The 24,339-nt window shown below is 36.7% G+C and overlaps 1 protein-coding gene across 4 annotated transcripts in view; it reads left to right on the forward strand.

Moving 5' to 3' along the window:
* TEX10 (testis expressed 10) overlaps positions 1–24,306 on the forward strand; it is a 73,019-nt gene extending 48,713 nt beyond the window's left edge. For all 4 annotated transcript variants that reach the window (XM_072604552.1, XM_072604569.1, XM_072604559.1 and 1 more), the window contains exons 10-15: positions 780–868; positions 2,189–2,322; positions 13,986–14,066; positions 16,850–17,031; positions 19,830–20,040; positions 24,105–24,306. In XM_072604552.1, the coding sequence (XP_072460653.1) occupies positions 780–868; positions 2,189–2,322; positions 13,986–14,066; positions 16,850–17,031; positions 19,830–20,040; positions 24,105–24,218 (811 nt within the window). In that variant the 3' untranslated portion in view covers positions 24,219–24,306. The remainder of the gene's footprint in view (positions 1–779; positions 869–2,188; positions 2,323–13,985; positions 14,067–16,849; positions 17,032–19,829; positions 20,041–24,104) is intronic.
* The last annotated feature ends 33 nt before the right edge of the window (positions 24,307–24,339 follow it).

Consider the following 24,339-nt stretch of genomic DNA (forward strand, 5'->3'; position numbering starts at 1 on the left):
AGTGCAAGTTGCTCATTTTACAGATTTTTTTTTTATACAGATTTTACACTGAGTCACAGACTAACTGTGTAACTGTGACCACATTTCTTTACTGCTCTAGGCTTCCTTTTCATCTCTGAGGTCCTTTTCAGATCTGAGATTCGTAGATTCTGTGATTTTTAAGTAAAGTGTCTGAGGAGAAAAGGAAAATGGTGCTGCAGTGGATAGAGTGCCCGCCCTGGAATCAGAAAGACTCATCTTCATGAGTTCAAATCTGGCCTCAGACACTTACTAGCTATGTGACACTGCACAAATTCACTAAACCTTGTTTGCCTCAGTTTCCTCATCTGTAAAATGAGCTAGAGAAAGAAATGGCAAACCACTTCAGTATCTTTGTGAAGAAAATCCAAATCATTCATGAAGAGTTGGACCCAACTGAAACAACTGACTGAATGACAACAAATATTTAAATTTTAATCTACGCTGCTTCCTAATTGCTTTTGGAGCCATTGAGCTTGAGTTCCCCTTATTGCCCTTCGTATTTATTTATTTTTTTTCCAGGGATGGGAGTGGGGAGAAGGAGGATGGTTGTTTTTTTTTCTGCACTGGGAATTGGAAGACATAAATCTGAGACAGCTTGATTGTGATACCATGGGCAAATTACTTAGCCTCTCTGAACCTATTTATTCATCCATAAGATATGGATAATAATACTTGCAATTTACTTCACAGAGTTCTTGTAAGGGAAGTTTCTTGTAAACTGTAAAGTACTCTATAAATGTGAATTACTGTTTTTGTAGATCTGCATTTTCTGGATGGAAACGTTCTCTGCAAGCAAGTACAATGAATGATGTGGATTATTTCAGTTTCTTATTTTCAACCCTTACAGGTAATTCATACCCGTTCCAGACCTCATCCTTTCTCTCCTCTTCTTGCTGTGTTTGGAAAGAGGAGAAAGAGGATATTACTATGGGATTTCCTTTTTTAAGATGTGCTTGTGTTGGCAATCGTGTTTCGGTATTTACAGTTATTCCTTGGAATTCTCGGGTGATAAATGAATGAGAGTGCCCTGAACATTCCCATTGGCTTAATAATGCCATTCATTGTTTTCATCATTCTCTTTAAAGTTTTACCAGGCTGAAATGGTCTGCTCGGTTTACTTTAAAAAGTTTGAAGAAAATCCTTTAAAAGTACTGCTTGAACTGGATTTTTTTTCTCTTGTTGACTTTAATTTTCTATTTTAAATATGACTAAAAAGGCCATGTTAAAATGTGCCATGCTTTCAGTATTTCTTAGTATTGTACTCAGTTCTATTTGCCTTCATAGATCAATGCAGTAAAACATTTAGAAGGTATACTGTATGTAAGCACTATTTTAAAAAAATAAACTATCCACTTTGGGAGAAAAAAACACTGATGGAGTATTATTGATCAGAATTACATAATTAGCATCTAAAATTGGTTTTAAGTGTTTTTTTCCCCTCAGGATTTTACTGGATGAAATGAGTATTAGGAAAGAATCCCATTTGAAGAAGGCTCCAGTTAGGGAGATTTGCAGCATTTGACTTTTCACTTTGTTCTCAGGGCTGTAAGGCATTTGATTAGATAATAGAGTATTAATAATATGGAATCATGGAGCAGAATGTAGAATAACTTGAATTTAGGAAAGTAAAAATGGTAAAGTTATCTACCAGTTATCAATTTTCAGTTTACTTTATTATTTATATTGTGTCTTAGAGTATACACTAGTAATATTTTAAATTAGGATTATATCACTTGCTTCCTCGCTTTGTCTTCCATGCACAAAAATTTGTGGTATTTAATCATTGTTTGCCTCCTATTGCTGTTGTATTTCACTTTTCAGTGTCTTATACAAAGTGCGAGAACATTAAAAAAATGGAATAATTCATTTAATTATTAAGAGTTAAGAGTTAATATGGAATTTGCCTTCATTACCTTCTCTGTACTGTACAAAAGATAGTGTCTTCTCTAAAGATAATGCCTTGAAATAATCCTTGGTGTTATGTAATGGAAAAAGTGCTGAATCTAGAGTTAGAATTCTGTTTTAATCTGAACTCAGTTTACCACTTCTGTCACCTTAAAGAAGTCACTAACCAGTTTTATGGTTCTCAGTTTCCTCATTAATAAAATTACAATTCTAAATCCATTTATTGGATGATACTAGTTTTCCTTAATTTTACTTTCTTTAGGGTTTTCAGCAAAGGAAATGTCATGGCTTCAAAGCATCAGAGGGAATCCTCATATCAGCCAAACACAGCTCTCACCAGTACTTCTCTACCTAACTGACTTGGATCAGTTTTTGCACCATTGGGATGTGACGGAGGTAATTTTGACATTAATTTCAAGTGATAGCCAGTGGTAATCTTAACAATCTAATGAAATTTGAATGTTTACAGTGTGCAAGGCACAGTTTAAGTTATGGTCCCTGTCCGAAAGGACTTTACAGTCTAGTTCAGTAGACAACTACTGAAATATATAAAATGAATTTTATTTGGTAAGTGAATGCCCAGATGGTGGGTCAAGAAATTTAGAGATGATATTTGCAAAATTCTGTTTGCTTTCAAAACAATTTATTATTTTCTTTAAGTGTTTAACAAATTTTTTTTTTGAAGTCTGAATTCTGTCCCTCCCTCCTGCCTATCCCCTATCCCCTGTCCATTAAGAAAGCAAAAATGTGATATACATGTGAAATCATGCAAAACATTTCTGTATTAACTGTTGCCAAAAGAAGCAAGAAAAATAAAATGAAAAAGTTATTGCAGAAGGCATTGTGTACAAAAACTCAAAAGTTTCAACTTGATTCTCTCCTCCCCCACCCCCTCATTTAATAGTATGTAATTTTTTCCAAATACATGTAAAGGTAATTTTCAACATTCTTTTTTGTAAGATTTCAAGTTCTACATTTTCCTCCCTCCCCAAGACAGCAGTGAATTTGATAAAGGTTATACATGTACAATTATAAATTGTTAAACCTATTTCCACATTAATCATGTTGTGAAGGAAGAAGGAAGAATCAGAACAAAAGGGAAAATCATGAGAAAGAAAGAACAAAAAAAAGTGAAAATAGTCTGCTTCTATCTGCATTCAGACTCCATAGTTCTTTCTCTGAATGTGGATAGTCTTTTGGAATTGTCTTGGATTGTTGCATTGCTGGGAAGAGCTAAGTCTGTCATAGTTGGTGATCTAACAGTGTTGCTATTAGTATGTATGATGTTCTCCTGGTTCTGCTCAGTTCAGTCAACATCAGCTTGTGTAAGTCTTCCCAGGTTTTTCTGAAGTCTGCTTGCTCATCATTCTTATAGCACAAGGATAGCATTCCATTACATTCATATGCCACAAAGGTTGCAGCTTGTAAAGAGATTAGTTTTACTTGCTTGAGAGCTTTATTAGTGAGAGAGAAAGCTGTAAAAGTAGCTAGGATTCAGTTTTTAGAATGCCTGGAATTCCAGCGCCAAGAAGTTTTATATTTTACTTAAAGCCTGTTAAAGTCTTTTTTGGGCATATCACATTCTTATGTGATATGATTAAAAAAATGTTTTAGTTGTAGTTGACTAAATAGATTGGAAAAGGAAGAGACCAGAGGGAGTTTGAAGACCGTTGTAGTTGGACGGTACCTTAGAGATCTAGTCCAACTGATTGGTGAACAAGAATTCCCTCTATAACATACATGACAAGTGGTCCTGCAGCCTTTTGTTGGACCGTCTCTAGCGAGGAAGAATCTATGATCTCTTAAGGTAGCACATTCTTTTTTTGGATAGCTCTAATTTTTAGAAAAAATTTTCCTTATATTCTAAATTTATTTCTTTGTAAATTTCCCTCAGTTGCTTTTAGTTCTTTTCTCTGAAGTCAAAGCAGAGTAGGACTAATCCATATGACAACCCTTAAGATATTTGAAGACAGTTGGCTCCTCCCTGCCAAATCTTCTTCAGACTAAACATTCTCATTTCCTTTAACCACTCCTCACACAGTGTGAACTCCAGGCTTTTCACCTGGGTACCCTTCAGTTTATCAGTGTCCTTCCTCTGATCATATGACCAGGACTGGATGCTCTACTTCTCTTCATTCACCCTAAGATCACATTAGCTTTTTTGGCTACAGTATTAGCCTGTTGAGTCATTGAGCTTACAGTTTGCTGAAAACCTTCAGATATTTTTCACATGAAGTTCCAAGGGGTACTCTCCTGGAGACCACCTTCTGATCTGAGACTGACTTATTCATGGCTATTCTAGATAAACAAGTCTGAATCTACCTAATTGTGGTATTGTGTAGTCTACATCCTTCCATCTGTTCTACAGGAATTGCATGAGAAACTTTTTTCTCTCCAATTTTTATATAGTGTTTCCCTGATTTGCCAATTTAGTAATCTTGTCCTCTTTCCCCCCAAAAAAGTGAGGTTACCCTTACTTGACCTATTGAGGAAAAGGTTGGCTCTTGATCACCCCCTTCCTTTCCTAAATAGTCATTAATCATTCCTTTGGTAATGGGTCTTAGAGTTTTGTCAGGAGTTCAAGTCAGTTCACTGATTGAATCTTTACAAGTTTCCTTCTGGTCTTGTTTTCCTTTATTCAGTTCTTTTCTAATTCTCCACATCAGAAATCACTGACATTGTCATATCTGCTACGGCTTTTGGTGCCTGGGTTTGTGCTTTATCTGGGCCTGGTGGTGAGTAGCATCGTTGAGGGACACCTCTGTCCTCTTACTGTCTCTTTTTCTTTCTACATTTCACATGCATTTATGAAATACCTTCTCAGAGCCGGACATGCTATTTTAGACACTTGGAATAGGAAGACAAAAGCAAAATAGTCTGTCCTCAAAGACCTTACATTCTTTGGGTGGAAACAACAAATAGTAAATATGTTCAAAGCAATCTGGGTGTGCGCTGGAGGTCAGAATAGACCTTGTGTGAAAGGTAGTACTTGAGGTGAACCTTGTTTGAAGGTAGGAATTCTGCAAGGCCCGCGTGGGGCTGCCTTCTGGTCAGTTCAAAGTTTATTTCTTACAACTGTGAAACTGGGTACAATGGATCCCTCAATGTCAGTGAAAAATATAATGGCACATATATGTGTATATATATATGTATATATATGTATATATGTATATATACACAGATAGTTATAGACCTAAAGGAGTTACATTAGGAATGGGAAGCAAACAGATTTGAGTGAGATTAAGTGTGGGGAGAAAAGAAGGGTCTTTTCAAGGACACCTTCAGCCCTCCACTGAAGAGAAGTGGGTTTAGACATAAGATGGTGTAATGTGGCTGTTTACATAAGATAAGAACATATAGATTCCCTCACTGTTTGAATGAGAATTCCTATCATGTAGATAAGAATCAAGAAAGGGATAGTCAGAATCTTGGGTTTCTTAAATGAGTTCTTCCAGTTTTGCAAGTTTGTACCAAACATATTACTTTTTCTTCCACATAGGACAAGTCACATGAGTTCTTATTTTTTTCTAACACAAGAATTGTGTTATGTATGTATTGAGTTAGACTAGGTTAGGCAGATTTTTAAACACAAAGAATTTTTTTCTGTTATGGGGAAAATGAAGAGGTAGCTTGTGTAGGGACACTGAGAGAAGAGATTGAATGTTGTGAATGGTTAGCATCAGGCAGGACCATTGGACCAGAAGGTTTTGTGTATTCAGTCATTCAGCTTGCAGTTTGGAGTGTAATTGAAATCTATTTTGCTTCCAAAGATGTTAAGTATCTACTGTGTGCAAGGTGTGTTATGCTGAGTGCTGAGAATTGAAAGACAAAACCAAAATAGGTGCTGCTATTTAGGAGCTTACCTTCTCTAAGGATTTACATGTACGTCCCTGCTCTCAAAGAGTTCACAAATTACTATGCACAATTTATTTGGTTCGAGCTTTTCATGTGTATGTGTAATTTTTTGTTTGTGTGTAAGGCAGAACTTAAATGCTAATAAAAAAGAGCACTTTCATACATATAGCAGAACACAAAAAGAACCAGTAGAAGAAAGCTAAAATTAAGGGGGATTGGGAAAGGCTTCTTGTAGAAGTTCAAATTTTAGGTAGGACTTGAAGAAAATCATGTATGTCAGGAGGTGGAGATGAGAGAGAGCATTCAGTTCATGCAATACAGCCAGTGAACATGCTGGCGGTTAGGACTGTCTTGTGTGAGGAACAGCAAGGAGGTCGGTGTCACTGAATTCCCTGTGTATCCCTATTGGTCTCTGCATAGTTCCTAATTTTCTTTCTCACCAGAGTTGATTATGTCTTGAGAGTTTCATTCTTGAGCTTCTCTCTGTCTCCTGCACTTTCTTCAGCTATAGAATTTTAGTTCATCGAACTCTCCATTCTTCAGAACCCTTTGAAATTGACTCTAGGGTACATGCTAGGCTTTGGTCTGGTTTTTATTCTCTTGTGTATTGTACATTTTAAAAATCATTTTCTCTCAGTATCTCCATAATTTACATCCCATCAAGCAGTGTTTCCTTGTGGAGAATAAGATGTAGAATGGAACTTCCTCTTGTTGACTGTACTGTTTTAGACTGAGAAAGAGCTCCAGAACACACACACATGCGCGCGCGCACACACACGCACATCCCGCTATATAATATACTTATTACATATTGATATGATAATATACATTATATATGTGTATATATAAAATATATATTATATATATTTAAATCATTGAAGTCCCCTGTTAGGAATTTAGTGTGCTTCTAAGGATGAAATGAATAAAGAGCTTGAATCTACTGATTGCTGTTATGGGGAATGGAAAAGGAAGAATTTCAAAAGACTTTTCAAGAGACTTCAAGAATTGACAGGACAAGTGATTAGGCATTAGTAGTAAGAGAGAGGTAAGAGTTCACTCCTATCCTCTTAATTTATCCACTATTCTCATGTCCACTCTGGCCCTTCTCCTGGCAAGTGACAGTCTCTCTCCTTGACCTTTATCCCATTCCTTTGTGGCTCCTCTGGGACATCATCTCTATCATCCTTCACCTAGACTGCCATCCGCCACCCTCACATCCCCCGTCAATCCCTCTCTGATTATTCGCTGACTCTTTCCATGCTGTCCACAGACTTACCAAGGACTTTGCCATCCTTGAAATCCCTTCAATTTAATCTTCCATTAACCTGATCTATTATCTTACATCTCAGAATCAAAATAAAAATCTCAAACTAATTCATTCCTGAAATAGGAGTCACTCAGACAGATTCTTAGGGTCATCTACACTCATTGACTCCATTTCCTCCTTCCTTTTCATTTCTTTTTGCAATGCTTTAATGCTGCATATTTAGCCTATCACCTCTCTCACTTAGATCTAATAGGCGGATTGTTAATCTTTGTTTTGTTATTTTATTGATCGGAGTTCCTAAGTTTTTTGAAGTTGTTTTTCTTTACAGTTTTGTTGTAACTGCTAAATTATTCTGTAAGTTCTGCTTAGTTTTATCTGATCAGTTCATATTCTGAAACTATCCCTCTATTTACATCTTATAGTGCTATGTTAAAGGGAGCAGAGCAGGAATTTTCGTTTTTATCAGAGTAAATGACACAGAATATAGCCGGAAATGTAGCTGGGTGTCAGAAGGGTACCTTTGGCCTGGAAATGGCCACAAAATGCTGCTTTGAATACTTTTTTTTTTTTTAAATAGCATCTGGGTTCTTTTCGTTTTTCTTTTATACCTTAAGGTATAGTCCTAGTAGTGATATGGCTGTTTAAAGACCTTTTGAACATGTTTCCAAATGACTTGAGGAATTCATAGCTTGACCAAACAGTCTACTACTGTTCCTGTTTTCTTTTCAGCCTTTCCAACATTTGTCATTTTCCTTTTTTATCATCTTTGCCAATGTGATTATTATTATCAATAAGCATTTATTAAAAAGTTTATAGTGTACCAGGAAATGTACTAAACTTTAGAGATATAAAGAAAATAAAAAGAACAAAATAAAACATGATCTTTGCCTCTAGGAATTCAGATTATAAATTGAATTCAGATTATATATTGAAACTAAAGTTTGTTTGAATTTTTATGTCTCCAGTATTTCATTTGGTTTGTGTTTTTTCGTTTATATGTGTGTAAGGTAGATCTTAAATGCTAAAAAGGAAAGCATTTTCATATATCCACGAAAACACAAAAAGAATTTTTTTCATAGGGTTAAGTCAAAAATAATTCTTTTTGAAGCCTTCAATTTTTATTTCGTATCTCCTGCTTTAAAAAAAAAGTATACAAATTCTATCAATTTCAAAACTCTTTTACTTGTTTGTTCTTCCTTCTGAATTTCGTTGTTTTCTTCTGCATTTAAAAAACCCATTCGTTGGCTTTTCTTTTTTTTACGTTACTTTTGCAAACCCATTCTCCCGCCCCCCCCCCCCCCCTTATAAATTGAAAGAAACACCCAAAACCTGCTAACAAATAAGTATAATCAAGCAAAACTAATCCACCATCATGGATGGATGACTGTCCAAAAATGGATGTTTCTTTCGGTACATTGTGTCACTTCTCTGTTAAGTAACATGTCTTATCATAGATCCTCTGGAGACATGGTTGGTCATTGCATTTATCAGTCTTCTTAAGAGCTTCAAAGTTAAATTTCTTCATAACGTTGCTTTCCTTGTATAAATTATTGTTACCCTCATTGGCTCAGTTCATTCTGCAGTAGTTCATACTCTCCAGGATTCTCTGAAATTGTCTTTTTTGTTTTTTCTTACAGTATACTAATGTTACATCAACATACTGCAGTTTGCCTGTGTATTCTGCAGTTATCAAAGAGGAAATCTAAGGCATTCCCTTAGAATTAGTTACAAGTATCAAACTAATGAGAGAAGAGCGAAGTGTGCAGGACCAACCACATGTAAATGAGAAACATTTGACAAAATAAATAAAACTACAATATAACATACTATTAATTTGAGGTTTTCTAAGTCAATATATGTGGCCTGCAGGAAAATCCTTTTCTATTTGAGTTTGACACCCTGCCCTTAAAGTGTAGTTCTGTCCTCTTCTTCTCCCCCTCTTTAATCCACCCTTCAGCATTAGGAAGTTTGTTTTGCTTGTGCCTGTTCCTTCCTTGGTGATATCCTCCTTTTACCTCCTGCCCTTCCCCATTCCTCCTTGTTTCTATGTAGAGTTTCATACACAGACTGCTTGTGCGAGTTTCACTCTCCTTTTTTCTCTTTCAGGTAAGTTATCTGAGGCCCGCTCCCCTCACCTTGTCTCCCATGTATGTGGAATCTTCTGTTCACCCAGTTGTGTGAAATAGCAGGTTACATCAGCTTCCCTTTTCCTTTCTGCATTACTGTATTCCTTTTAATCTCCTTTCTTTTTCTGTCTCTTCCAGCACTCACAACTGAGCCAGTTTACCCTTAGGATCCCTTCTGGAAGCATTAAAATTCTGAGGAGATCCTGGTTTCTTTTCCCCATATTAGGATGTTAGCACTTCATTGTCTTAATGACTCAAATCAATTTATCTTCCTGGGTTTCTCTGGTTCTTATGTTTTTACTCATAGTTCTCGCTTACCAATAGTCTTTTCATCAGAAATGCTTGATCCAGCTATAGATCCATTGAAGATCTATTTTTTTTATTTCAGGTTTATATTCAGCTTTGTAGGGTAAATTATTCTTGGTTATAAGTATCTCTTTTGTACTTGTAGTATAAGATCTCTAATTTATAGTAGAAGCTCTTGGGTCAGATGTAATATATCTTAAGTATAGTTCCCTAGTATTCGAAGGGCTTCTCAGTGAATGTTTGCATTAGTTTTTTCTTTTTTTAAATGAATTTTTATTAATCTTTTAATATCTCTAGATATTCTTCCAACATCCTTCCCTTTTCTTCTATTCCTAGAGAGCTCTCCCATGTAACAGTTATTTTGTTTTAAAAAAAAGCAGAGGAAGTCTGAAAAAATATGCAGTATTACACACTTGTGTACATTCTACATCTTCAAAGAGTGGGGCAAGGGTATCTTTTCTTATCTGTTCTTTGGAGACATTCTTGCGTTTCAGCTTTGCAGTATTCACTTTTGATTATTTTGTGGTATTTCTCGTTATTTACAATATTGAAATATGTATTGTTTTCTTGACTCTACATATTTCACTGTACATGTTGATCTTCCCATGCTTCTCTGTATTCATCATATTCATCCTTTCTTACCATACAGTAATATTTGATTACATTTATGTACTGCAGTTTGTTCAGCCATTCCATTCCACAGTCAGCCGTCATCTACTTTGCATATACTTCTTTCTTGGTATTATTTCTTTGATGCATGAACTCTTGATTTTGAGTGATATTACCTGGGATTTTTTGAGTTTTCTTTTAGGAGGTAATTAATGGATTCTATCTTTACTTTACTCTCTGGTTCTAATATATCTGGGCATTTTTCATTTATGACTTCTTGAAATACAGTTCATTCCTTTATAAAAAATCATTCAGCAAGTCCAGTGATTCTTAACTCTACTTGACTTGTTTTCTAGGATGTTTTTTAAAATTAGGTATCTTAGGTTTTCTTTAATTTTTTTCAGTCTTTTGATTTTTGTTGTAATATTTCTTGTGGTCTCATGAGGTTATTTTTTTCATGCTGCCTTTTAGTTTTTAGGTGCTCCATTTCTTGGGTAAGGTTTACCATTTTTTTTTTTTAAATTAGTGGTTTTCTATCTATTCATTTGTTCTAGGTATTCATGTAGTAAGTACTAATGGAAAATCCATTTTTTTTTTCCTGTTGAGACTACTTCTTAGGTTTGTTACAAAATTATTCATTTTGGGGCACCTCCAGATTTGTGATAGTTTTTGATATTCATTAGTGTTTTCTTTGATTTACTAATCTCTTTGGTTGTATTTCTTGAATAAGAACTTTTGTGTGGGATGGTGTGTCCTTTGTGATTTTCCATATCTGTTTTTTCAATTGATTAGATTTATAATTGAAAATAGTAGATCACATCAACATGAGGTTCCATCATGATATCAAAAATATGAACAGATAAATAGGTTTTTGTGTGAAATGATCTACTTGTGAATGATATGCCTCTTTAAAACGGAAACTGACAATTCTTCCCATTTCTTTTCCACTCTCCTCTCCTGTTTTTTCCTTAGCCCTATCTCTGCCTCATTCATATATCTTTTAGCAACTCACCTGTATTTGGGTAGCTCCATGTTATGTTCAAATCATAGAATTCTTTTCAAGGAATAGAACTTTAAAATCATATAGTCTGTGGAGTTTTTGCTTACTCATTTTTTCCTGGCTATCAGTCTTACATCTTCCACTTTTCTTAATACCACTCAAGTTGGTAGAGTACTGGGCTACCAGTTTGAAATCTGTCTTTCCAACAATTTTTTCACTTGTTTTTCCTAAAGGAGAGTTGGAACCAACAACTTTTCTTTACCTAATAGTGTTCATGTCACCAAGGTGATACCAACAGCAGCAACTATGAATATATGTGCATATTTCCAGGTTTGAATCGCAAGATATAACAGACTCTCTTCATTGAAGATGGAATCAAGACATTCATTCAAATACCAAAAAGCCAATTCTATACAGATTACCAGGCCTTCCCACAAACCAACTCCCTTAAGCAAATCACTCCCTCTCTTTCCCAACTCTGCCTGTTCTGTCTCACTTCCTCTCAGCTCTGCTCAGTCCTTCCTTTCCAGCTGTTTGACAAGCTCCTCCTACCACAGGTTCCCTGTGACTTAGCCTCAAGTGACTCAGGCTTCCTTCTGACTCAAGCTGGTCACACAGGTCTATTAATGAATGGTAAAGATCTTCCCATTCCGTTAACAATACAGTGTTCTCTCTCCAAATACAGCTTTCCCTCCCTGCTCTATGTCAGGGAACTATTCTGTTCAATTTCATTGTTTTTCTCACAAAAATAGAAAATGTATAGCCCTGTATATAATTAAGCAGTTTAGTTACATGGTAATTTGAGAATAAATCTACAAGAAAAACATGAGAAAGAAAAGCTGGGTTTTAATTGCAGTGTCAATTCTTGGTCTAGAAAATGGGAAATGAAACAATGTTTGCTTTCTCTTTTCAGGGAAACAGGACAACAAAGGCAAAACATTACATAACGCTGTCAGTAACAGTTACTTTGGCTTAATTGATTTCCTTTTTTAGAATTCAGTGCTTAGGGTGGGAAAGGATATATCCAGAAATCAGTTGTATAAATCAATAGAAAAACATTTATTAGAGTGCATACTATGTATGAAGCACTGGGGATACACCTAAAGCAGACAAGACAGTCTGTGTTCTTAAGGGACTTGGCCTTTTTGGGGCAGATAACATAAAAGAAAGTTTAGCTGCAGGGCTCATGGAGAAGCCCACACATCCTGAGGTCATCACAGTGGTTTTAGAATGGCAAGATCTCATGTGATAGGTGCTTGGGTTATGTAATTTGGTCAGATGACAGAGGAGAGGACTACAGGGTATAGGGACAGGACAGAGGATAAGGCCTAGTGGTCCTGGCTCATCAGATGGGATAGAATTCCCTTGTCACAATTTCCATGTCATCAAAATCTTGCAAATAGTCAAACACACAGGTGAAAAGGTAAGAAAAAGGAAGAGACGATATTCCCAGTAGTGGCGGCAAAATCCCAGATGGGTTGTTCAGGTGGCATGAAGGGGAGGAGGAAGTGGAAAGTCAGGGGCAGAAGAGTATTCCTAGTAATGGTAAAAACAACAAAAAAAACAAGGTCATCTATAAAACTTATTTTTTAAAAAAATGTATTTTAGGGTGAAATCCTAATGTTACACCTGCATGCATATATACTCATTAATGCATTTGTGGGGTTTTTCCTTAATTTTCATAGATGGCTTTGTTATGTATATTGTCCACATTTTCTTAGAAACAAAGTTTGTTAGTGAAACCTTCCCATCCCATTCTCCTCTCCACTTGAGAGAAAAAAAGTCAAAATCCATTACAAATATGTATTGTAAATCAAAATGAATTTCTACGTTGGCCATATCCTCAAAATATTTCTCATTCTGTATTCTGGTCCTTTCACTTCTCTGTCAGGAGATGGGTAGCATGTTTCTTCATTATTTCTCTGGAATTTTGCTTGGTCATAACATTGATGAGAGTTTCTAATTTATTTCTTCGAAGTTGTTGGCCTTTACTATATTGTTGTCATTGGTTACCATTGTTCCGGTTCTGTTTACTTCCCAGTTTTTTTTGCGGTCATTTCTGAAAGATGGATGCTGATGCACCCCTCCCAGAAAAGTGACTATTTAGTTACTCTTCTTGCTTCATTCCAGATTGCTTTCCATCACCACTTCAACACTGTTTGTTTTTTATTACCTGAAATTTGAGTTCTTTTAGTTTGCATGTACATAGCATTTTTTTTGTATAGTATTCAGTTCTTTTGAAAATTGTTATACTTTTGGCATTAATATGTACATAGAGTAGTATTACATTAGTCTGAATATTGGCTGCATTCCTAAAACAAGATGCCTTAGAAAAGGAAAAAAAAAATGTTTAGACTGGGAAAAATTGCTCTGTTTCAGAAACTACACTCAAATCCCAACTCAGGCTTTTCGTAGCTAAGGATAATGTTTTCACCTAATACCGTTTTCTTTTCCACGCTATTGAATCATAGCAGCATTTCTTGGCAGGTAGGTTTCCTGGAGATTCCCTCAGTTCCTAGCCTAGCATCCTGTCTCTTGCTTCCATGGCTGCAAAAGAAGAAGGAGCAGTTGATAGACTTTGTATTGAGACCCCTGCGGATCTCAGTACAGGGATACAGGCAAATCATTTGAAATGTGCCAGGGAAATAGACCAATCTTTATCAATTTGTAGCCCCAGCACTGGAGGTTTGGGTGTAAACTTTTCCTGTTGTTCAAGCTGCTGGGAAAAGCTGTTTCCACTGTGTCTCTGGTGTAAAAACAAAATTGTAGACTGTTGTCAGATTTTGGGGAAAGGTGTGGGTTTTTGTTTGGATCAATACAAAGAAATCTGTCTGTTGAATTTCAGTTTACATTGTGAAAACATTGATTAATTACTGGTTTTCTTTTATTCTGACAGGCAGTATGTCACAACTTATCCATTATTCCTGCTCGAAGTCAGTGTTTGGATGTCCTACAAAGTGCTATCAGTAAGCACATGGTAAATATGCTTTTTACTACTGCTTGTATTCAGACTGAATTTTTTTTTTAAGTGCTGTATGGTGTCATTACAGACAAGAGACATTAAACTTGTTTAGAAAATGATAGGGTTAATATATTGCACCTTGGTTCTTCCTTGGGGATCTGCTCCAAGAGACCCTCCTTCCCTGTGTGATAGAAAAAGCTCATTAGACTAGAGCTCAGAAGAACTGACCTGTAGGAAGCTCCAGCTCTGCCACTTCTTAGCGTCTGATCGTACACAAGACCATTAACACTCTTGTGCTGCCGTTGGCTTCTAAGAGGAGACCATAAGATTTCTAAGGTTCTGGATGTGAAATTGTATGATTATATAATAAGGTCATCTAGTTCTCTGATTTAACCTTAGGGTCTTCTTATAGCAAACATCCCCTTTATACCTCTAAAATTTCCTTTATGTCAGACTAGTAATAATGGACTTGCACAAGCTGAAAGAGTGACACTAAAGGGGCCAATGGCTATAAAAAAAAAAGGAAAAAGTTAAAAGTTGAGTAAAGGTGATAATAATGAGTATAATTTCACAAAAACCTACCATAGCTGTGGGTGGGATTTTCTTAGGGCTGTTACCTCTCTTGCTTCCTTGACTTTCTGCAGCTCCATTAAACTTCTTTTCCCTCTCTTTTTTGCTATCTGGCATATGTACGATAAATTGATTAATTATTATTTAGTTTAACGCATTCTTTTCTCCCTCAAACCCTTTATCTCAGTTTCCCTATTACAGCTACTGCCATCTTTCATGAGGCTCACAAACCTTAACTCTTCATTCTTATTTTTTTTTGAACTTCATATCTTCATATTCTGTCTAGGTTGGCGGGGGGGTGTGTGTCCTGCAGCCTTGAGGCCACATGTGGTCTTCTAGGTCCTCAAGTGCAGCCCTTTGATTGAATCCAAACTTCACAAAACAAATCCCCTTAATAAAAGGATTTGTTCTGTAAAACTTGGACTCAGTTAAAGGGCCGCATCCAAGGACCTAGAAGGCCACCTCCTCAAGTCTTCAGGTTCCCCACTCCTGCTCTGTTCCTCTGCATTGGCTATCTCCCATTCCTTGACTTCACCTGTTCCTCAGCTTCTCTGGCTTCCTTCAAGACAACTCAAATCTTGCTGTCTTTGGCAGGAGATCCCTCGTGCCTTCCCTGAGATTATCTTCTGTCTACTCTGTATATTTTGGATGTATTTACATGTTGTCTCTTCCATTAGAATGCTAGCTCTTTAACGTGTGTTTGCCTTCCTTTGTATCTCCAAAGCTTAGCTTCAGTAGGCCCTGTAGGTAGCGGGCACTTGGTTGCTGACTATGATTGGCTGAAAAGTTTTTCCTCCTTTTTTACCCAGGAATAGACATGAAGGAGGTTGCAGCACAACCTGAAAGTCAAACGATTTTGTTTAAAGAATTCCTAAATAGAGCTTTCATAATTTTTTTTTAAAGTGTTAACTTTTCTAGGATCTTTGCTGTTGGTTAGAGTGGTGGTATTCAAATAACCAGACTTCAAGCCATATATAGATAGTTGACCAGCTTATAAATCATTTTGAATTTTGGGATTCATTTTCCCTGAAATGGCATATTTATGGTTACTGGCTGTTTATAGTTAATGATTACTTTCCCAGGCCTCGCCCACGAAAGCCTGTTTTAACCTATATCACTCCTAAAATACAGTACTAGAATCACTAACTCACATGTAACCGAATGTTCTGTTCAGATAGTCATGGTTCCAACTTAACATGTTAAGAACTTTGAATTAATTGGTGACTTAGTGTGTTGTAGGACTTGGCAGCAGAGTGCTGTGGGGGAATCACAGGAGTAGCAATTTTGTAGTGAAAGCATAAAGCAGAGGTGTTAAACTCAGAAGAATTCATGAGTAACAGAATCAGGTTAAAATAAAATTGGGAAATGTTAAAAAAAAATTAGTATAATATTAATGAATGTTAATTTTGGTTTCCTAACTCAACGTACTGCTTCAGGGACCCTTTTTTGGGTATCAGATAAGTTGAACAGTTGTATGTATATTTATTGTGAATGTATATTGAAGTTCTCATTAAATGGGCCTCGTTACCAAAAAGTTTGCTTGGGGGGAAGAAATAAGGCACCTCCCTAAGAAAAAAAGGGTACCATTTGGTGCAGTGGAATAATGAATTGTTAAATAATGTAATGCTGTACTGACTTTTGTACTCATAACCCTAACTTTCTGGAGAGTAGTTCATACAAGGTAAGAAAAAGGATGGACTTAAATATTCATATCAGAGTTCAGTTACTTTAGTAGCTGAGTTCTGTTCTTAGGTGCAATTGAGTTATTCAGGGAGAGCACTTGATAGAGTTAATTGTCCTCCGTATCATTTAGAAATCACAGGTGTGCCTGGTAATACCAGTCATTGTTATTTGGGAAGATTAATTTCTCTGGAAGCTTGAAAAAAATATGAAAGGTATTTCTGACTAGCATAGGTCTTTAAGTTATAATAAGGAAATTCTAGGAAGAAGGACACTTGTGAAAAGAAAAGGAAGTATTAATTCAGTCATGTTTTTTTCTTGAGATTACTTTCTAAGGTAATTTACTATAGGAATAAATTCTCAAAGGAAAATAGGAACCTTGAGGCAAGGGTGTAGTAGGGACCTGTGTATTAAATTAATTTAAAGTAGAAGTGCTTTAAGGATGACTTTGAAGTGAGCTTGTTTGGGAGTGGGAGTGGGGAGGCTTTGTAAGGAGGTGGATAGCATCTTTTGTAAATATATAATTAACCTGTGTCTTTTATACCTAGGCTGGATTGTCTGTAATCCCTGATAGCACTGCTGGATCTATTTTGTGTGTTGTGAGTAAGCTCCTGGATCAAGCTTGTGTACTTACTGAGACAATATATAAGTTTCTAGCGTCTTGCTGTTACAGTCTTCTTCACTTCCTCCTCACTTTAGAAAAAGCGGATGCAGAGCATATGAGAAAGAGGTAATGATTTTCATTTTCCACAGTTTCTCTTCACTCTCACACTACTCTGCATTGCACTCTTATCTTTCCAAAAAGAGAACGTTTCTTCAGTGAATTTTCTTACTATACGTGTTAGAAGTCTCATAAGGAAAAAAAATGTAGCATCCTAGATTTATAGAAGGATGAATTTTTATTGTGATCCTTTGGATTTTGTTTCTGGCTTTATTGGAGACAATGAGAATTCTTGGGATTTAGAATTTTATTGTTTTAAAGAAAGGATTTTTAAATTAGTTGGTTTGTGTTTAGATACACACTGTACTATTTTAAATTCTAACAGAATTTTGAGTTATATAAGGCTTTTGTTCTATTATTTCTTGGGTTCTTAAGGCTAAGGTCAAGTTTCTGTCTCTTTTGCTAGATCGTCATTCAGATCACACCCTCTCTAAACTGTAGATGAAACCCAGAATTCTGTCCTGGGCCCATTTCTTTTCTACCTCTATGCTCCTTCACTTAGTGATCTCATTAGCTCCTATGGATTTGATTACTGTCTCCATGGTGATAGTTCTCAGATCTTCCTGTCTTGGCCCAGTCTCTCTCCTGACCTCCGTTCTCACATCTCCAGCTGCCTTTCAGACATCTTTAACTGGATGTCCAGTAGATATCTTAAAATCACTATATCCCAAAGTGAGCTTATGATCTCCCTAGAACTCTCCCCTCTCACATCCAAGCTATTGCTAAGGCTTATTGATTTAACCTTTTTTTCTTCTCTCGAATACTCTCCCTTTCTCTCCTTTGACACTGCCACCACTCTGGTGTAAGCCCTCATCCCCTCATGTCTAGACTGTTGCATTGACCTGGTGCTGGGTCTGCCTGTCTCAAGTGTCTCCCCACTCCAGTCAGTCCTCCATTCAGGCACTTAAGTAATTTTCCTAAAGCACAGTTCTGTTCCCTTCACCATCCTACTCAGTAAATTCCAGTGGCTTCCTTCCACCTCCAGGATTGAATGCAAAATGCTCTGTGTGGCATTCAGAGCCTTTCGTAATTTAACCCCCTCCTTCCTTTCCATTTTTCTCACACCTTACTCTCTACCACATGCTCTTCTGTCCACTGACACTGGCTATTCCATGAATAAAACACTCCATCTCTTTGCTCTAGGCATTTTCTCTATCTGCCATGCCTGGAATCTCTGCCTACTGGCTTTCCTGGCATCCGTTAAGTCCCATCTTTTATAGAAAGGCTTACCCAACTTCTCTTTCAGTGCCTTTCCTCTCTTATTTCCTGTTTATCTTGTATATAGCTTGTTATATTTGCCTGTTGTCTTCCTCATTTACTGTAAGTTCTTTGAGGGCAAGGGACTATGTTTTGCTTTCTTTCCTATCTCCAGCACATAGCCTCATTCTTGGCACATAGTAGGTACCTAATAAATGTTTATTGAATGATCCATTTATTAAACACCTACTACATGCCTGGACTGTGCTAATTAATTGGGAATACAAGCACCAAGAATGAAAGAGTCGCTGGTAACAAGAAGCTTACATTCTAATAGAGCAGATAAGTACATAGAAAATACACACATGGAAAAATATAAAATTGATTACAAATATATAAACATAGTTAAATAGAAGGTAATTTGAGAGGGAAGTCACAATTGGGAATCAGAAATCACTTCATGTAGAAGATTATACTTGAGCTATGTTTAGAGACTGTTGTGGGGGTAAGAAGGTAATGCGTTCTGGATATGTAGGGTAGCCTGTACAAAGACGAGGAGATGGGAGATAATGTTGTATGGGAGGAATCAAGAACTCATTTGACTGGATTGCAGTGACTAGGAGAAAGAAGAATGTTTTCAGTAGGGTTGGAAAGATAGGAGGAGACCAGGTTTTACACAACTCTGAAAACAAAGCAAAAGTTTATATGTTATCCTAGAAGCAATGTCCTGGAAGCCACCGGAGTTGAGGGAAAGGGAAATTGAGTTCTGTACACATTGAGTCTAAGTTGTCTCTGGGACGTCCAGTGTGAAATGTTTTATTAACCTTGTCACTGAGGGTTTAAGTTGCTAAATGTCTCTGAAACTCAGTTTCCTATCTGTAAAATAAGGGAAATACTTGTATAACCTACCTTACAGGATTGTGTTAAGTAAAATGTTGTATACAGTTTTTAAGTGCCAAATTAATCTGATCTGTTCCTATCAGACTATCCATATTCCTTCATTCTAATTATAAGGTCATCCTGAAATATTTTGTTGATTAGTAGAGTCTGAGTCAGTGGTATCTGTGTCATTCCTGTGATTGTTACTTCTTTTTGTGAGTCAGTGTTAGCTCCCAGGGCTCACCTTATTCCTTTCTGAAGGCTCAGAAAACCCTGTGTTCTAGAATTTTTTTGATTTCTAGATTCTGCTTTTTTCCCTTTTGGGGGAAACCAGGACATTTTTTCCATCTTCAGATGTAATTACTATTGATTAATATCTAGTGATGATCAAGCATCACTGGTTTTTTTGTTTTGTTTGTGGTTCTTTGATCAGTCTTCTCAGTCTACTTAACTGATAAATAGTAATTTAACACCACTGATAAAATCTATTTGTTGGGCCCAATAATTTGTCCAATACCAAATTTTCTGAAAGTCTGGGACCTCTGTAATATATTCACATTTAGAATGAAATTAATTTCTTCCTCATTAGCTCTTGTCTGCTGCTTTCAGCGATTCAAATATGTTGTCCTGTTAAGTGAATATTTTTGTTTGAGGGAAAGAAGAGGAAATGAACCTTTTCACTGCTGAATTCTTTACAGACTCTTTTTCATGTCTGTTCTTTTTATCTCTAGGGATAAATTATGGGGATCCTGTATTTCAGTATTGGCTGTTCTGCCCCGAGTACTAAGACTGATGCTCCAGAATCTGCAGATCAATAAAACATGTCAAGAAGAGTTGCCAGTTGTTGCTCAGCTGATTCGCTTGCTACTTCAGCATGCACCACTGAGGGTGCACATGATGACAAATGCACTTCTGATACAACAGATTGTCAAGGATATTATGGTAAGGTGTTTTTTCACAGATCATTTCTTGGGTTTTAGCATTAAATAATGTAGTCCGAGCAGGGTCCTGATTAATTCAGATAACCATCTTGCTGTGGCCAAGGTTGGGGGTAGATTTGTCTCTTTAAAGTTAAGTGTTTTTAATTGTTTTTCTTGGCACTCAGAATTCTAGCTGTTAGAATTTGTGATATTTCATACCAAGGTCCCAAATGTTAGGTCCGTGGAGCTGCATAGGACCTTGGCCAGAAACCTTGTGTTATTGCTGAAGCAAGTTCTACTATATTTGATTTTGTGGACTGTGGTATTTGGGATCATAGAATTCTAGATGTAGAACTGGAAGAAAACTCAGAAGCCATCTACTTCAGTGGCCTCCACAAATCTTGATCAGTCTCTCCCCACTCCCAGTATATGTATATTGGCTTATTTATAAATTAAACACATGTAAGCACTGTTGTAGTAAAAGTTATGTACATGATAAAACTTACACAATAATAGGCGCTTTAAAAGGATGAGATGAAATAAACTTTTATCCTAAAGAGGAACTAGAGGAGTTTGCTGCTTTAGGAATATCAGTTTGGAAGCTGTGAGAAAGATGAATTGGAGTGGGGAGAGACAACTTAGTAAGCTGTTTCAGTAGTCCTGGCAAGAGCTGATGGTCTGAACCAACAGTGCTGTGGTAACTGAGGCAGCTAGATGCAACACCAACATTTGAGGACATTAGAAAGTGGTGAGTGGGAGATGTGGATATAAAAAAAAGACGATTTGGCAATTCACTGGATATTGGAGACAAACCCCATGTGCCCTTTACACTGTAGCATGCTGCCTCACATTAACAGTGATTTTTGGAGATAAGTAATGCCAGTTGAATTATTGGTATCAAAAATATTTTTTACTACTCTATAACTCTATGCTAGCATATATTAATTTTAAATGGAAGTCATATTTCTTTTCTTTCAAAGATGGAAAAATTATCTTGGCTGTTACATTAGGTTCTTTTTCAGTGTTCAGAATCTTAGAAGACATTTTACCCAGCCTGCAAATGTTTATTGTATTGTAAGCTACTAGGAAGAGTGTGTGTTTTGTGCCCTCACTGTGCTGACGATTATATAAGATGATGGAGGAAGGGTAGAGAAAATACCCTCCTTTTAAAATTCTGTTTTTGTCAATAGAATAGAAAATTGAATTTACGGCCAGAAAGACCTTGGTTCAATGCCTATACTTACTAGATATGTAACTGGTCAAGTCACTTAACTCTTTGACCCTTAACTATGTCAGTTGACTTCTCTGCAAAATGGAGACTACCTGTGGTACTTACCTCCCAGGAAATAATGTACATACACGTGCTTTGCAAGCCATTAAAGCCCACCACAAGTCTTGTTGCTTTTTCACTGAAGGGACCTGAATTGCAGGACTTAGATTTCTCTTCCAGGCATCTCCCACGCACAGAGTCTTGGCTGCCTTTAATCAGAACAGTTTAGCCTTTTGCCCTTTCTTTTTCAAACTGAGCTCTGGCTTTTGACACTTTTACTTCACGTACCATTAGAACGCAGGTTTTTAAACTTTTGTTGTGTCCTGTCCTAAAAACCTGTGGCCTTCTCAGTCGTATCTTTAAAATGCATTAAATAAAAATGCATAGTGTTACTAAAGAAACCGGTTCGTATTAAAATAGTTTATATGTAAAATTTTTTTTTTTTTTAAACAAGCTCTCCCTGATTAAGAGCTCTTGTCCTAAAAGGGCCCTAGAGTCTGCTTAGGAATTCTGTTTTTCTCCTCGAGAGTCCTTTCCATCCCTAAAATTCAGTTCTCCCCTTAGGTTGTTATCTTCTTTTTTTCCCTCCTGCTTGTCAGTACTTTTCTGAGACCATTTCCCCTTCAGTCAAGAACATAGGATGCTAACCCTGCTGCAGTTTACCGCGCTCCTGTATAAAGTCTGGGGCTGCTAGGATTATTGCTCTCAGAGGTAATTTATTTGAAATGGAAAACTTGTACGCAGCTGGTTTTCATTTTATTTGGCGAGACAAGCAAAGCAAGATGTGAATGTTTTCCCTTTTCACTATCATCTGTTGCTCCAAGGAGTTTGCTTGTCTTTGCCTTGATTTTCTTGCTTTGAACAGAACACCAAATGGCTTTTTAAGGAATTAACTGTACAATTCATAATGCTGGAGATGTGCTCTTTCCTTAGGAGAAGTACGCAGAGTACGGCAAGCCATTTCTTTCTTTTTTAATTAATAAGCTTTTATTTTTTCTCTCTCCCCATTGAAAAAAAGAAAAATAGAACCCCTGTAATAAACATGCATATAGTTACACACAACAAATCTTCTGAATCTTGAATCTGTCACCTTTCTGTCAGGAGGTGGCTTTGTCACTGGTACCTGGATTCATTACATTGATTAGAGTTCTTGAGTCTTTCAGAGTTGGTTTTTTAATAATACTGTTATTATATAAACTGTTCTCCAAGTCAGTTTATGCAAGTGCTGCCAAGTCTTACAGGAACTATCTTCTTTGTGATTTCTGATGGTCTGGTAGTATTTCCCTATGCCATAATGCAGGCCCCCTTTTCCCCTTTTCAGTTCTTTGTCGCTTAAGGAAGAGCTCCTTTATATAAATATATTTGTACATATAGGTCCTTACCCTCTTTAATTCCTTTGAGGTGAAGTTTTAGTGGATGTTTCTGTCATAGGCCTCCACAGTACAGTTTGTATAAAGTAGTGCCTCTGCTGTATGGATGGGGATGGTATTTCTTCTCCTACTGAGGAAATTGGCTATGCCTGATTAACATCTACAAACTTCAGTGGCTTGTATTAGTCTTTTTTATTGATTTAAATTTTGTTGATTTCTTTAACCTTTATATAACTTTTCTTTTGCCAAAATATCACTCTTCCTCTCCCAGAGAATCATCCTTTATCACAAAGAATTTTTAAAAGGGGAGGGGGAAACACTTCATTCAACAAGATCTCCAACACATAACTCAAGTCTGACATAGGCTGTTTTTGATGCTTATATTCCCTCTCCTCTGACTAGAAGGAAAGGAGGTATACTTGCATCTCTCTTTTTTTAATAATAGACCTTTTCACTGGCTACTTCCCAACTAAGGGCTCTTGAATATTACCTCTCTGCCTTTGAAGAAAGATATTATTGTTTTTATGAATCCTTCCCCCTCCCATGTCAGGATTATGGTACATGTTGATACTGGAAAAATCAAAGTTCAATGGACTTTTGTCTCTCTTATTAGGCAAACGATGTAAACTTAGTGACATCACTCTGACCAGCCTAAGCCAGGTTTTGCCAAGATTGTCTTAATCATACTGCTGTTTGAAATACCTTGGGAAGCAGCACAGTATGGTGAATAGAGAGCTGGTCTCACAGCCAGGAAGACAGGGTTGCAAGCCTTAGCTCCAATGCTTACTAGCTCCACAAGGTATTCACTGTTTTCTAGGTTCATGGTCAAATCTTACTTCACTAGAAATCCTTCAGAAGGACACCTGCCTTACCCCTTAAGTCATTGGCTAGAGCTGTGGGGGCTGAAAGTGGAGAAAAGCCTTTTAATATACCAAGCAGCATATCTGCATTCATCTGGGGACAGGGTGGTAGAAAAAATAGGCATTGGAGCTAAGCTGAAGAAACTACATAAAGCAACTCCATAAATTGTTTAAATTCCACTTACAACATGCTAAGAACTGGGGAGTTGGGGAATCATTTGTACAAGGTGACTGTTCTCTACTGAAAATTCACTATAAAATATTAACTAAACCCAGAAGTCAGATTTAGTTGTGTATAATATTATGTCTTTGTTAAACTTTGTAATTCATTTAATATGATGAACAGTTAATGTGTAAACCACTGTTCTAGTGATCCCAAGGAATAGCTCTTGGCCTTGTGGAACTTACAGTGGAGTTAGAAATGTTGGCTAGGCCTGTTGTGATTCTTCTCTAGCAGGAAGGCCATATTGGAGGGAAAGGGGCATAAATATTGTTAAACAAAAACACATATATGCAACATAAAACAAAACCTTTTCTGTCAAGACTTGGAGCAGAGGACACTAATTCTTTCTTCTCCCCTCTGCAGACAGTGAAGAGTGGAGGAACTCAGGAGCAGTGGCTTACAGACCTTCATTACTGCTTCAACATTTACCTGGCTAGCCGCCCCCAGAGCTCCGGGGCAGTTAGCACAGTCTGTTAAAGAGACACAATTTTAAACTGTTTACTTCTGTATTATTTTGAAAAAACATTGGAACAATATTTGTCAATAAAGCTGAACTTTAAAGAAAGCCGGATGTGTACTTCTTTACTGTGACAGTGAA

The sequence above is a fragment of the Notamacropus eugenii genome, chromosome 1 (genome assembly GCF_028372415.1).
Source record: "Notamacropus eugenii isolate mMacEug1 chromosome 1, mMacEug1.pri_v2, whole genome shotgun sequence".
Classification (NCBI taxonomy): Eukaryota; Metazoa; Chordata; class Mammalia; order Diprotodontia; family Macropodidae; genus Notamacropus; species Notamacropus eugenii.